General features: G+C 42.1%; 2 protein-coding genes across 2 annotated transcripts in view; one reads left to right on the top strand and one right to left on the bottom strand.

Moving 5' to 3' along the window:
- The window catches only part of LOC118424824 (formin-like protein 2), a 1075906-nt gene that overhangs the window by 39441 nt on the left and 1020546 nt on the right, over positions 1-15919 (bottom strand). The gene's annotated exons all lie outside the window — the stretch shown is intronic.
- Positions 10493-15919, top strand: part of LOC118424819 (vesicular, overexpressed in cancer, prosurvival protein 1-like) — a 7787-nt gene continuing 2360 nt past the window's right edge. The window contains exons 1-4 of the mRNA XM_035833617.1: positions 10493-10678; positions 11903-11943; positions 14022-14117; positions 15540-15753. Of these exons, the coding sequence (XP_035689510.1) occupies positions 10625-10678; positions 11903-11943; positions 14022-14117; positions 15540-15753 (405 nt within the window). The 5' untranslated portion in view covers positions 10493-10624. The remainder of the gene's footprint in view (positions 10679-11902; positions 11944-14021; positions 14118-15539; positions 15754-15919) is intronic.

Below are 15919 nucleotides of genomic sequence, written 5' to 3'. Positions count from 1 at the left end.
ACATCCATGATTGCATTATGCGACATTATTGCATTGGCATTAGGCAACTGAGAATACACACGCTATAGTTTACGTATATTATTTACATACATCTCTGAACAATAGATACTAGTACCCGCATTCAAGAAGTCTTAAATAAGACTTAAGTTCTGCATAGATAAGCAAGAAAACACCAAGGATCTGAGTCTTGTCTTAAGAAGGTGGGTAAGGAAAGACAGGACAGTCTGGGTGTCTTGGCACATGTTTACGACACGAGTTCCTTTCAGTCCAAGAAACTTTGGTCGGTCAAAATCTGATAATTTTGTCTTCCAATTCTGCAACTTAACTTTTTACTGCATAATTATTTACTGTATGATATCATATATTCTGTCACAATGTGTACAATCATACAGGTATAAACGTATAATAGTCCAAGACTTTTTCTTAGACATGAAAGTTGAATCTAGATTCTAGAGGCAACATGACTTGATTTGGCTAACTTAAGTCATTTGCACATGATAAAACATAGTGAAATATTAAAGATGATGGCGCTATTATAGGAACAATGTCACGATGAATAGCTAATGCCCATCTTAAAACCTACATACCTGATTGTCTTATGATAACTACCTATGGAACGTCAGGCCACTTATGTGTTTAATGACACCTATATAACAGTTCGAAGGAAGACAGAGCTTCTTCCATAGCACATTTTCATCCAGTAGAGCTTAAAGAACTGTTGGGAGCGAACCAAAGCTAACAAGGCTGAGACAGTGGGCATTTTAAACTTCCTGGCAAGTTTGACCAATTGCTGATCATGTGTAAGATCTCTAGCTAGTTTACATTTTGATCCATGCATACCATTGTGTTTGAAGGAAGTTAAGCATTGTACTATGATCACAACCAACACAGATGAGCTTCCTTGATAAAAGGCTGGACCCCATGTTACCTGTAGTGCGAAAATGGATCAATGGCAAGACTGGCAGAAGTTTTTAATGGCAACGTAGATAGTGGCAAGATTGTAAAAGTTGCTCAAGATTTCCTCATTTCTACTGCCTTTTCAATCACATGAATTAAACCTTACTATCATTTGCTCTCATCACTAAATTCTGTATAATAAATCAAGTCTATAATGACAGACTTTTGCTTGTTAAAAAGTGGTCACATTGTAGTCCTTGTCCAGAACTGGTCACTACTTAAGTACAGGTTTGACTGTACATAAAATAAATTTGTTACAGATTTCTTAGTGATTCCTTTGTATACAACTCAGCACCCCTCAGGCAGCCGGTGGTAGCTTCCCCTGCAAGGTCAGTAGTTTGACCCCGAGCTGCGCTTTGGACGCCATCGTTTCGGACAGCGCGCCGACGCACATCCGGTACTGGTCGCGGGTCAAGTCGGGGTCACAGGTCTTGGCGTGGTAACGGTGGACAAGTGCGGGGTCCATGGCACGAAACACCTGCAGTAAGTAGTGCAGAGGGAGCAAACAGAGGGTAGTTAGTGAGGTGGTACAGCCTGGCACGGAACACCTGAAGTAAGTAGTACAGGGGGAGCAGACAGAGGGGAGTTAGTGTGGAGGTAACATTGGACCAGGGCTGGGTCCATGGCACGGAACACCTGTAATAGCCCCGAAAATAAAAAGGCAATGTTATTGAAGCAATCACAGAAATACATGTACTGTAAATGCAGAAACTTTCTAGCCTGGTATGCAGCCGTAATATAGGCTCCCGGAGCTCTTCTCTCCTCTTTGTCCTTGCCCTGCGGCGAGAAGAGACCTCGGGAGCTATATTACCGGCTGAATACCAGGCTAGAAACTTTCACGTTGGTTTAATGTTCATGGTAACATTTTCACATGGCAGTAAGAGACTACAGTGCATGGCGCTTACTTTAAACCACCACAAAAAGTCTTTTTTCTGCTACCGCGAAATTAAATCTCCGCCAACTTAAATGCATTTACAGTATCTGTAGCTCCTGTAGCTCCTTTACCATTGTTATTGCAAATTCAAAAGTCAATCATGGACATGTCAATGAATCAATCAATCAATAACTTTCATGCTTTCTTTCATTTAACTCTCTAAGCTTAGGCTTTCTTAAAGAAGTAAAAGTGGTAGGTAAAAGGCTAAACACAACAAAGACTAAGAAAGAAACTGTGCGTACCTGAAGGTCACTCCTGACGTGTCGCTCGTAGAGTTCAACGTCCTCGCCCCCCCACCCATGGATGTCCAGGTTGAACCCCCCCACGGAGCGGTAGTCTTGGTTATACATACACGCCATGCCGTAGCCGTAGTACATCCAGAATCCTGCGGTAAACAAACAAGTAAACAAACAAATAAACATCTGTATATACAGGACATGCCATTAACGTAGTACATCCAAAATCCTGGGGTAAACAGACAAACAAACAAATAAACAAACAACTGTACATTCAAGCCATGCCGTAACCCTAGTACATCCAAAATCCTGAAACAGATAGTGATGAAGAAAAATACAGATGAATAAAGAGACAAACAAATAGAAAAACATCTGTTCATACAGGCCATCCATTGCCATAATATATCCAAAACACAGACCCAAACAAATAAACACAGACCCAAACAAATAACCAAGGCCAAAGTACAGCAAGAAACGTTACAGAAAGAGAGCACTAACAAACAAAAAACAAATAACTTATGATCCTGCCACACAAATTTGTCCGAGACTCGGTCTGACTACAATAAGTCACATTAGTTTTTACATAGCCACAGTACATCATACATCAACAACCGGAGGTCGGGACCAGGCACAGTAAAACCACACAAGATGCTCGACAGGAACAGGTGCGCGACAAAGAAACAGGTGCGCGACAGAAATATGTGCGCGACAGAGAAACAGGTGCGCAAGAGAGAAGCAGGTGCACAAGAGAGAAACAGGTGCGTAAGAGAGAAACAGATACGCAAGAGAGAAGCAGATGCTCGACAGAAACAGGTGCATGACAGAAATATGTGGGCAAAAGAGAAACAGGTGCGCAAGAGAGAAGCAGGTCCGCAAAAGAGAAACAGATGCACAAGAGAGAAACAGATGCGCAAGAGAGAAACAGATGCGCAAGAGAGAAACAGATGCAAAAGAGAGAAACACATGCGCAAGAGAGAAACACATGCGCAAGAGAGAAACAGATGCCCAAGAGAGAAACAGATGCGCAAGAGAGAAACAGAATGCTCAAGAGAGAAACAGATGCGCGTGAGAGAAACAGATGCGCAAGAGAGAAACAGATGCGCAAGAGAGAAACAGGTGCCCAAGAGAGAAACAGATGTGCAAGAGAGAAACAGATGCGCAAGAGAGAAACAGATGCGCAAGAGAGAAACAGATGCAAAAGAGAGAAACAGATGCAAAAGAGAGAAACACATGCGCGACAGAGAAACAGATGCGCGAAACAGAAGCAGGTGCACGAAAGAGAAACAGGTGCACAAGAGAGAAACAGATGCGCAAGAGAGAAACAGGTGCGTAAGACAGAAACAGATGCGCAAGAGAGAAACAGGTGCGCAAGAGAGAAACAGATGCGCAAGAGAGAAACAGATGCGCAAGAGAGAAACAGATGCGCAAGAGAGAAACAGATGCGCAAGAGAGAAACAGATGCGCAAGAGAGAAACAGATGCGCAAGAGAGAAACAGATGCGCGAAACAGAAGCAGGTGCACGAAAGAGAAACAGATGTGCAAGAGAGAAACAGGTGCGCTAGACAGAAACAGGTGCACGAAAGAGAAATAGATGCGCAAGAGAGAAACAGGTGCGTAAGAGAGAAACAGATGCGCAAGAGAGAAACAGATGCGCAAGAGAGAAACAGGTGCGCAAGAGAGAAACAGATGTGCAAGAGAGAAACAGATGCACAGAAAGAAACAGATGCGCAAGAGAGAAACAGGTGCGCCAGAGAGAAACAGATGCGCAAGAGAGAAACAGGTGCGCAAGAGAGAAACAGATGCGCAAGAGAGAAACAGATGCGCAAGAGAGAAACAGATGCGCAAGAGAGAAACAGATGCGCAAGAGAGAAACAGATGCGCAAGAGAGAAACAGATGCGCAAGAGAGAACTATTCCTAAAAGTGATTTTTGAGCCCTGCACAGTGAGTGACTTGTTGATGTTGATAGGTTTGTATGTGTGTCCTCACCATTGTATTTGTTGATGTCCCGGAGATTTGTAGGTTTGTGTGTGTCCTTACCGTTGTATTTGTTGATGTCCCGGAGATTTGTAGGTTTGTGTGTGTCCTTACCGTTGTATTTGTTGATGTCCCGGAGATTTGTAGGTTTGTGTGTGTCCTTACCGTTGTATTTGGAGATGTCCCGGAGATTTGTAGGTTTGTGTGTGTCCTTACCGTTGTATTTGTTGATGTCCCGGAGATTTGTAGGTTTGTGTGTGTCCTTACCATTGTATTTGTTGATGTCCCGGAGATTTGTAGGTTTGGGTTTTCCAGGGATGCCCTCCATCACAAGGTCGGGGTCGTACTGAGAGAACACCGCCGGGTAGAAAACCTGCCGGCCGACCTCGGCGTTGTTCCGACATCTCTGCAGGAATCCTGAGAATATGGAATATAAAGGTTTTTACATTTAAGTCTGTGCAACATAAAATGTGAGTTGGTAATAGGTTCGCCAGTTCTTACAATGTAATTATAATATGACTTATGACAAAGTATAGGATGCACAGTGTAGAAGACAATGAAGGTATTCCTATCCTTACTGTCAACCTATTCTGGTAAGACTGATATCCAAACCTGCCAAGTCTTTTCATCATTTGTTGGCTAAACATGGAATAAAGGTGGAAGATCATGCATTAGAGGACAAAGACACTTGACAGCTGTATTAGTTTAGGATACCAGGCTAATTTTGCTGACACATACACACACACACACACATACACTCACACACACACCTCTCTCACCTCACCTCACCGGTCCCATAGCCACACACACACACACACATACACTCACACACATCTCTCTCACCTCACCTCACCGGTCCCATAGCCACACACACACACAAACTCACACAGACACACTTGCCACACAGACACATGTACACAGGCATACACATACACACAGAGACATATGTACAGTTAACAGAACCTAAAGATGGACAAACAAAAAAGCGCACCTTGGTCGAAGTCCACATCGATGTCACAGAAGAACAGTAGAGCATCTGGCGGCAGTTGTCGGGCTCCCGTGTCCAACCCGATAGCGCGGGAAAACTCCCCGTCCGCCTCCACATACCTTACAAGATAATAACAATACAGGCTTTCCATTGACGTCATAATGATTATCATTTGAATCCCCGTGTGACCATGTTGGCTGGTAATAGGATCAAGCAGTAGCATCTTCGCGTGTTTTACAGTAATCTAACATGGCGCTGATGACGTCAACTGGAAAGCCTGCATAGCCATGTCAAATGGCTTTTGTCACTTCTGAGGGTCTGCATGGGGGGTCCTGACAACATTTTACACTGAATTCAGGAAAAAAAGCTGTAATAAAAAAAACTATGTATTATGCTAAAATGAAGTAAAGCATTTATGCAACATGCGGTTGCCTCATTACAAAACACGGCTATCTCTACGAATTACCGAGAATCAAAATAGGCTGCCTCTGCCTTACGGAAAAGTAGCATTACCGTATCGCCGCGGCGGGGTACTTGGCCGCGTACTGATCGAACATCTGCTTGCACTGATCCAGGCTGGTCTGGTCCTCAGGACTGTCCCGGAACAGAACACCGAGGAGGCTGACGGCAGCGCCGCTCTCAAGGCAAACCTTTTCATACACCTGCAGGTGGGAAGGAGGGAGTGAGTGAATGAGTGAGTGAGTGAATGAATGAGTGAGTGAATGACACTGGTCCAGGCTGGTCTGGTCCTCAGGACTGTCCTGTAACAGAACACCAAGGAGGCTGACGGCAGCGCCCGTCTCCAGGCAAACCTTCTCATACACCTGTGGGAGGGAAGGAATGAATGAGTGAATGAAGGAAGGAAGGAAGGAGTGAATGAGTGAGTGAATGACTGAATGAATGAGTGAAGGAACAGAACCCCGAGGAGGCTGACAGCAGCACCGTCTCCAGGCAAACCTTCTCATACACCTGCAGTAGGGAAGGAAGGAATGAATGAGTGATGAATGAATGAATGAATGGGTGAATGAATGAATGAGTGAATGAGTGAGTGAGTGACACTGGTCCAGGCTGGTCTGGTCCTCAGGACTGTCCCGGAACAGAACACCGAGGAGGCTGACGGCAGCACCGGTCTCCAGGCAAACCTTCTCATACACCTGTGGGTGGGAAGGAAGGGGGGAATGAATGAGTAAATGAACGAGTGAATTAATGAATTGGTAAATGAATTAATGAATGTGCAAATGAATGAGTGAATGAATCTATAAATGAATGAATGAGTGTCCATGCCGGTCTGCAGGCAAACCTTCTCATACACCTGCAGGAGGGAAAGAGTGAGTGAATGAATGAAGGAAAGAAGGAGTGAATGAGTGAGTGAATGAATGAGTGAAGGAACAGACCCCCCAGGAGGCTGACGGCCGCTACCGTCTCCAGGCAAACCTTTTCATACACCTACAGGTGGGAAGGAGTGAATGTATGAGTGAATGAGTGAGTGAATGAATGAGTGAATGAATGGGTAAATGAATTAATGAATGAGGAAATGAATGAGTGAATGAAAGTGAATTAATGAATGAGGAAATGAATGAGTGAATGAAAGTGAATTAATGAATTGGTGAATAAATTAATGAATGAGCAAATGAATGAATGAATGAGTGAATTAATGAGTGAACTAATGAATGAGCAAATGAATGAGTGAGTGAATGAGTAAATGAATGAATGAGTGAGTGTCCATGCCAATCTCCAGGCAAACCTTCTCATACACCTGCAGGTGGGAAGGAGGGAATGTATGAGTGAATGAATGAATCAATGAATGAATTGGTAAATGAACTAATGAATGAGTGAATGAATGAGTGAATGAAAGTGAATTAATGAATTGGTAAATGAACTAATGAATGAGCAAATGAATGAGTGAATGAATGAGTGAATGAATGAGTGAATTAATGAATTGGTAAATGAATTATGAATGAGTAAATGAATGAGTGAATAAATGAATAAGTAAACGAATGAGTGAATGAATCTACAAATCTATCCATCAATGAATCAACAGAACACTTAATGGTTAATATGATAGATATAATCAGCTTTGGAAAGTATCTTTATACTATATGACCACCTTTGGTCAGTATTAAAAATATTTTTTACGGTAGCGAGTGTAAGGAGCCCCGGTAGAAATGGGATGGTACCCAGGCAAGAGTTCAGCATGCACAGCCAAGGCTGCTCAACTAGCCTGTAGCTAAAAAGGCTGACAGAAACAGACACAATACAAACGGATTCTGACGTGACCATATTAATCTGACATACCTTCATGAAATCCCTGAGTCGGTCCGTAACCCTTGACAACGGCACAATGAAGTGGACGACAGTTTCCTGCGCGACGTTTTGCAGATTCAGCATCCTGACGTGCGGGCGTGTCGACCTCACCAGGTGGACCAGTTTACGCCCCTTTTCTGTCCCGTCTGCCTTCGCCACTTCCATGTCTAAAACGTAGTCCATCCCTCGAAACGCATCTATTCTCTTGTAGCCGTAATTTAGCTTCACAAGTCTCCACTGAGTTTTCTCTTCCTTACTGATTATCCTTATAGCCTGTTCCTGTATATCCTGAATGAATGAAAAATGAATGGTTTTATTCTATCAGCATGATCAGACAAAAAGTACAATGCTAGTTCACCTTTATCCATGGGATGACCTACTAGTATATCCGTTGTTCTTAAAAGCAGGGCATTTAGGGATATTAAGTCGATGGACATTGGTTTCAAATTGCAAAATTTTGAATGTATAGAAATATAAGAAATATTGCAGTTTGACGTTACCTTGATATCTCTAAATACCCTACTCCTAGAAGCAACAGATATAGGTTACCACACGAATAAAGGTGAACTAGCAGCCACAGGCTGAATTGCATACTTTTACACTTACAATCTTTGGCCGAGGCAAATTACAGCTTTACATTTATTTTGGCAAATTACAGCTTTACATTTATTTTGGCAAATTACAGCTTTACATTTATTTTGGCAAATTACAGCTTTACATTTATACGGACTAATGACGAGATTTGTGTTCTTAAATCAACAACAAATGCTTGGGGTTCTCCCCCCAGGGGGCTTTGAAAATAAAAACGCCGTCAAGCAACATGCGTCCACCCTGGTTAAATAAAGAACAAACAAACAAACAAACATAGTATCTTAAAACAGAAAGGTTTAAACCTGCACATCCTCTTTCCATCTCCCGATCAGCCCAATTCTCGGATCGTCGTCCAGGTTTTCGTACAGATGTTTGTCAGTGAAGTAAAACCACCGGATGACTTCGTACATGGTTTTGGGGCGGTACGGCTCCTCTATGGTGTCGTGTCTCCAACAGTCAGAACAGAGTGCGCACAGCGGGCAGGGTTTGCAGTGCGCGGGCGTCGCTTCCTTCTCACTGCTCATCTTCTTGTACCTGAAATGTTTAGGGTGTTTGGTTTCTAAGTTCTATATTTAATTTAGCTTAGCAGAAACTCAGAGCCAAACCAATTTGATAACTATTTGTGAGCCATGTGTTTATTTGATCTATGCTATACCTGAGTAACATATAATACAAGGTGCCTCAATATGATTACAGCAAGATTACAGTTACAGCTCTAGGGATAAGATAGGTCTATCGCCAGGTCTAATTACAATACAGAGTTTAAATAATACAGAGAGAGTTGGTCTAATCAACTAGTAATGCAATCCAACAGAGGGACTAGTCCACAAGTGTGCTTACCTCAGTCCCATGGGCACCGACTGACCGATAACTCCAAACAATCTACTAGTAGAAGCTCAACTGACATAACAAAAGCTTGTCTAACTTAGCCAATCAAGGTAAGCCGGTTGGATGCTCTCACCACCCAACCAATCAGGGATTACCTAACAATTAGTAACCTGCTAATCTAAGCTCTGCCTCCATTATGGTCTAGTCATGTCAATATCTAATTACATCATAAGTCAAAGGTCATGGCCGTTAAGTTAAAGGTCATGGCCGTTAAGTTAAAGGTCATGACCGTTAAGTCAAAGATCATGGCCCTTAAGTTAAAGGTCATGGCCGTTAAGTCAAAGGTCATGGCCATTAATCCAAGGTCAAGGCTATTAAGTCAAAGGTCATGGCCATTAAGTCAAAGGTCATGGCCGTTAAGTCAAAGGTCATGGTCGTTAAGTCAAAGGTCATGGCCGTTACATACCGTTTCTCCTCGATGATGGAGAGAAAGGTACTGTCGAACAGCCCCCGGAGGATGTACCCCACCACGATCCCCGCACACACCGGGACGAGCGGGAACCCGGGACGTCTCAGACTCCTGCCGAACATGGCTGACGTCTTCTCACTCATTCAGCATCTTAAACCAAAGTCTTAGTCTGTCTTAATCCTGAGACGATAAACGGTTTTCTGATCACTGTGGTGGCATCGTCCTTCTGCTTGACTGTCCTTTAGAGTACCTGAACAAAGGATAGGGAGATTTTTAGACGCGCATTGATCTTTAGTCATCTCAGACTCCTGTCGAACATGTCTGATGTCTTCTCACTCATTCAGCATCTTAAGACCAACGTCATAGTCAGTGTGATACTCTGACATTCCTCTCCTAATGATTAGCAGTCTTCTAGATCACTGTGGTGGCATTGTCCGTATTCTTGATTGTCCTTTTGAGTACCTCAACATTAAGGAAAGGAGATTTTTAGACATGTTAGATAACATTGATCTTAGAGATCCAGCAAAGGTATTGATTTGAATGTATACTTAAAAGTAGTATACACAAGTAGCTGCTCTCTTCTCCCTTTCTGCAGTCTTTTCACTTATCTTAGATATTCAAGTCACTTTGCTAGTGTTATTTAGAGAAGTAAGATCTTTATCCTTTTCACCTGTTAAATTCAGGTAAATCTATCTATTTTCAGACCTCATCTATAAATGCTACTTAATTTTCTAAATTGATTACACAACCACATCCTTTAGAGCCAACAAATTCTGCAACACTAGAACCCATCCCTCCTTAAAGCAGCGTTCCTCACGTTAATAACATCTTAAAGACGTGCACGTTTTCTTCACGCCCCCTCACATATGGCAGTCCTTCCCACCTGTTTGTGTATGATGGATGGCAACCTTTACCAGGTGGTACCGTTATTTAACGCTAACGTCCCACAAGCGCACTTTGACTTTACCACATTAACCTTGACGTATCACTTAACACAAACGCTACCATCTGTACTAATTCCAGCTTCCGTGGGGCATAAAATACTTTTTAAACGTGAAAAAACGTAATAACAAACCTACCGACCGGTCTAGCTTTGCAGTGTTCGTTCGAGCTTCCGGAAACAGACGTGACGTCACGTCTCCGGAAACAGCCGAAGCTGCCCGAGGCCTCGATGGTGACGTCATAGTACGAAAATAGCCGAAGGTTGCCGAGGAGACGATCGTGACGTCATAAGGGACAGGTTTGTACTGGAGGACGGAGCTCGGTACAAGACGGAGACAAAGAGATCGCACTAATTCTGATTTTACACGGTTTTAGCGTACATAGCGGGATAAATTTTGCCATGAGTAGGTGGTATGGAGTCCTTCTGACCATCTTAGTCGTGCTGCTGAACGAAGTAAGTGGTTTTGTTGTCGATTTTATGTGTGTTGTTTTGGTCGACAACTTGACATGTTTTGTTGTTGTTGAGGGAGGGGGGCGTGGAAACAAAACACACTCAAACACTGTACATCGTTGTGATCGCGTAAAAACAGAGATTTCCTGTATGTGTCTGTTACAATGTGCCTTATTTAATGTAATGGCCAGGTATATAAGGGTAGGATAAACCGGGATGGGGACATGTGTTAAACGTTTAGTGGCGAGTTTCTGATAAAGGGGAACAGATACACGGAAGTGAAACAAAGAAACTCAAAAATCTTTCATTTTCCAAAATTATGAATCAAACTAAGAAAGACGCTAAAATCTGTGATGATTTTTGGTTTTAAAGCATGGTTGCATAAGTTGTTGATGATCTTTTCAGCCAAAGGGCCTAAAACAAACAAACCCACCCACCTTTATAAATAGCACGTAACAGCCATATGTTATGCAACCCGACACGTTACATGTAGTAATACCTGAGGGACTGCACGTAACTCGGGCTGGGCTTGTAAGATTTGGTGATTCGCTGCATTTCCATGAAAAGTTGGCATCCATTTGTTGTTTCCTTTGTTTGACAACAAGAAATAATCTAAATTCACTCACTCACACTCTCACTCATCAAATTAAATGATAATCTTATCTAAAACATTATAACGAACCATAGATAGATGAATGAATACACCGTAGATAAGTTGTCAACACATGCATGAAATACCTTTAATGTACAAGTTAGATTCACAATTCACATGTCATTTGGCAAATCCAAGGGGATTACATTTTAGATATATATTCTAGTTATGTCTTTAGAAAGAACATGGTTAAAAAAGATCTTTTGACTCATGAATTGTATAAACAGAGATATTTGCAGTTAAAAAAAAACTGTCACGAATGTGTGCATTTTCAAAATAAGGATGAGAAGCATTCTGTGATAAATTAGACATCGAAAAAACTGTCACAGACAAACAAACAAACAAAACAAACAGACAAATAAACAAAATGCAAAAAGTGTCCAGAATAAGAATGAGACTTCTGCAAATCACTTATCAACATCTACATCTACGTAATACTGGGCAATGCCCCTCGCGGGACTTTGTGCCCAGGGGAGTGAGGATGCCCTAGCAAACCGGTGGTGGTGAGACAAAAATAGTGAAAAAACGTATTTCATTCAACACTTATGACAGTTGTCTTCTCCTTGCTCCTTTAGGTGAGTTCAGCGGCTGAGTACTGCACCGGCTATGGCCACTAGTGAGTATTTACTTTTAGCTGTTGGTGTCCTACTATGTCTGCAGTTTTAGTTTGTAAATTGTGATAGAATTCAATGTTAAAAGTTCTGTTATCATTTATCCATCGGGTTACGTGTATCTGCCACTTAGAAAAACAGTATGTTGTTGAGAGATCTCTAGTGCAGTAGCCCCAGGTATGCATATACAAATGTATATAGAGTGCTTCATACTGGGGGATGTTGAACTGGAGACCTCTTTAGATGCATCTGTTTGTGTTTGTGTATCTGTGACCCCGAGGAATGATGTTAGTAGATGTTAACCATACCACGCCGTGTGATATGTATGAAATGGTGGCAGACCCCATGTATGTCTGTACATGTATGTACACTTGTAGAGAATACAGGCCACAGTTGTTTACTCTGGGTTCTGTCAAACTGATTTCCGTCACATATTTAGACTAGAGCTGGTGAAGGGGCAATGAATCAGACAAATTTGTTTACCTGGGTGTACCTAGATTGGATTCCTGTCATTTTGGCAAACAAAGTCAGACCAGAAAATAGTTTCATCAGGTTGGTAGAATATAGGACATAGGACTCCGAGTGATAGGAGAATTCTTTTTACACAACCAGCAGGTACTTACTGGTTGTGTAAAAAGAATGCTCCTATATCCAGAAGTCAGACCTTAAAGATGACGGAGCCACTCTAAGAAGCAGAACTGGTATTCTCCCAAGAACCCAGTATAGAACTGTGGCCTGGATGTCAATGGGGTTGTGTATAATATTATGCCCCTGAAGTCTCTAATCTCCAAGCAGATGGTAGGAGGCCAAAATCATTGTATTTTTCATGCTTCTCATCTTTTTTCCTCCCAGTATCTGCTTGAAGAATAGCTAGTCCCTTATAATATGCCACAATGTTTTGGGGCAGGGAAGATGGGAGCATGTGTAAACCAACTAGTGAACTAGTGAGCAGATGGGGCCCTACGCTGTGATTCCTAACCCCTAATACCCTATGCTGTGATTTTGGCCAGTACACAGCATATTACTTTAATTAGGGGGCGTTTAACTTGGCCCTCAAAATTCAAATGCAGTTTCTGATCTGAGAGCCATCAATTTAAAATTTTTCAAAATCCTCTCACAGTCCTCTTTTCCACACCATCCCCCTTATTAGTCACTTCTTACCTCACCATTTCATTACACTGAAATAACATCCTGGCTAGAATGCTGCTAATGATCTGCTTGGAGATTAGGAACTAATAAGTATATGTCATGGAAGCTCATCTGTGTTGGTAGTAATCATAGTACAATGCTGAACTTTCTTTTAACACAAAGGTATACATCGATCAAATTTCCAACAACCACTGTCACAACGACAGAGGTCCGTATTGATCCTGAAGAAGGTGATAGTGGTCGTTGAAAATTTGATTTGTGTATAACTTTGTGTTGTTCAGCATTGCACAACCAAGTATATGATATATATCTCTCTGACTCCTTCGTGACTGTGTGGTTGACTGCTTCTATCCTCTCTCTCTTCTATCCTTACGTTGGACTCGCGGTGGTAAGTTGTGAGTCGAGTTGTTTCTCGAGTAAGCAATGTCGGCAGGGCCAGTTCTGCTGCCGGTACATGTGCTGTCAGCTCAGCCTGTTCTCCTACTATTACACGCACGTCTGGGATGTCTGGTATCTCTGGTGAGTCGCTCATTAGCGGAGGTTCGTTAGGCCGCGCCAAGGCAGCCCGTTGGTTCTTGGACCGTCTTCAAAGTAAGGAAAAGCTAAAGCTAAAGTTGCCCATACATCAGAACAAGGGGGTCAACCTCCTTGACCAGAAGATGCATCAGGCCCGGCAACCATCTCTGCTTCTGTTAAGCCCTGGGGCCACACATAGGTGCAAGCATTATAGCAGGGTGCTAGTCCACTGGTAGTCTAGTGTGTTTAGCTTCAATGCACTTCCTCTTAGCAGAGAAACAAGTATGTCTTTGGCATGATCCAGCTACAACATCCAAGCATTACTAAGTTTCTAAATCCAAGAACCGACCCTTGACCTTGGCGTGACCTTGATCGGGTTAGATTGTTAGAGTGACCTTGTGTGCCCTTCTGCCCGTAGTTGTGACCTTGAGTATGAATACTGCTGCGGATATACATGCTGCCGATATAACTCGCCCGGATATGCCTATAGTGTCTGGAACCTTTGGTACTTTTGGTAAGTCCCGCTTTTTTATTTATTTTCCTGTACTTTTTTCTTGTGTTATTGCCTTTTGTAAATACAATTATATGTTACATCATATGTTCTTGATTAAAGTATGCACCCCAATTAAATTACACACCCCCGATATGGGGCAAGTTCCAGACAAATTTGTCGGTCTGAAAGGTAAATTGGAAAAACCTGAAAAAAGTGCACTCCTTTACCCCCCCCCCCCCCCGACTTTGTTAACTGAATGGATGCAAATTTATTCATATAAATCAACCCAATGTTACTGACGAAAGATAACAGATGTTATATGAAATCCTATCCGGGTGCTTGAGTAATTACTATTCGGCATACCTTACTACCTGGATGTCCAACCATCACTTACATGCACCCTGATATTAGCATAGATTGGCAACACATTTTAGATTTTGAAAAGTTTAGAGAGTGCATACTATAATCAAGAAAATATGGTAGTCGATTATTTTGTCATACATGTCTGAGATACAAGATAGCAGATAGTTCACTTGCAGTATTGCAGCTAAGTTTGGAATTTAGTATGCCAAAATTGATGACCCAGCATTATGACTATAAGAAAGACAAAGTTGTGCTTCTTTCATCTACATAGTTGCAAGTGTCTGTAATAATATTTGAATGCAGTTTTCAGTTTGTATTTACAGACCAGAGGTAAGTATCTCAAGTTTTGCTGACCCAACTTTCAACATGAAGATATGAGAACAGTTATTGATTATACAGGAGACTGAGGCCACACCAATTTATTCCTTGGTTATCATTGAAACTGTGTGTACCTCATGTGCAAGTTTCAGCCCTCAGACTCTGTTTTAAATGTAATATTTCACTTTATAAGAATCCGAGAACCAACAATTAATAGAATTACTGTGGCTTTTTCTTTTAAAGTCTTGTTTAATACAATAATACATTGTACAATATGATACTATTTTAGAAGTTTGAACTGTTATAGTTATCATAAAATAGATATAAGATAAATAATAACTTAACCGTTAATCTTCTCCTTGCCACCTAACTCTGCATGGGATCAGTCACACAAGTGCTTATATATACAAGTCTGTTTGACTTTGAGTTGCGTATTGACATTTTGGGGGGTTATGTAAAGTTTGCATAGAAGAAGTTGTATTTTACCTTGACTTTTACTGTGCAGTCTGTTCATCAAACCCAAAAGACAACTTTTTATGCTGCAAACTTTACCTAAACCAAAGGAAAGTCCATCCAGAACTCAAACAGACTTGAGTATAGTGTCGTATGTAACCATGGTTACTTAGCAAGCAAAAGTATTGAACCAGTGGTCACTATGGAGGATGGTACTCAGGCAAGAGTAAATGCACTCTTGTGACCAATACAAATCGGTGCCAAATTAGCTTAGTAGACTGAAGATTAAAAGTTTTCTCTCCCTGACAGGTTTGTGGTTATCTTCGTGATGATGGCATGCTGCGGCGGGTGTGGCTACTATCGCCGGCGGCAACACCTCCTGCAGCAGTCCCGGATGTCTTCAGGGGGCGCTATTGTGTACGCGGGAGCCCTTCCCGGGGACCACATGTCGTCACAGACACCACAGCATGGATTGTCACAGACACAGCTACCCGAGGCCGCCGCGCCTCCGCCATACAGCGAGGTAAGAGCACAGAACAACCATCTTTCCATAAAAGTAGTCACTCAAGCAACTGGATATGATTTTGGAAACGGTCAGACATTTCAGATAACGGTCAGACATTATCTTTCTTCAGTGTCATGTGAAGAAAGATAAGGCCTAGGAAACACATGTAAACAGGACTTGGGTC

The sequence above is a fragment of the Branchiostoma floridae genome, chromosome 10 (genome assembly GCF_000003815.2).
Source record: "Branchiostoma floridae strain S238N-H82 chromosome 10, Bfl_VNyyK, whole genome shotgun sequence".
NCBI lineage: Eukaryota > Metazoa > Chordata > Leptocardii > Amphioxiformes > Branchiostomatidae > Branchiostoma > Branchiostoma floridae.
Note: the sequence above shows the minus strand (reverse complement) of the source record. Positions and strands in the feature narration are given on the sequence as shown.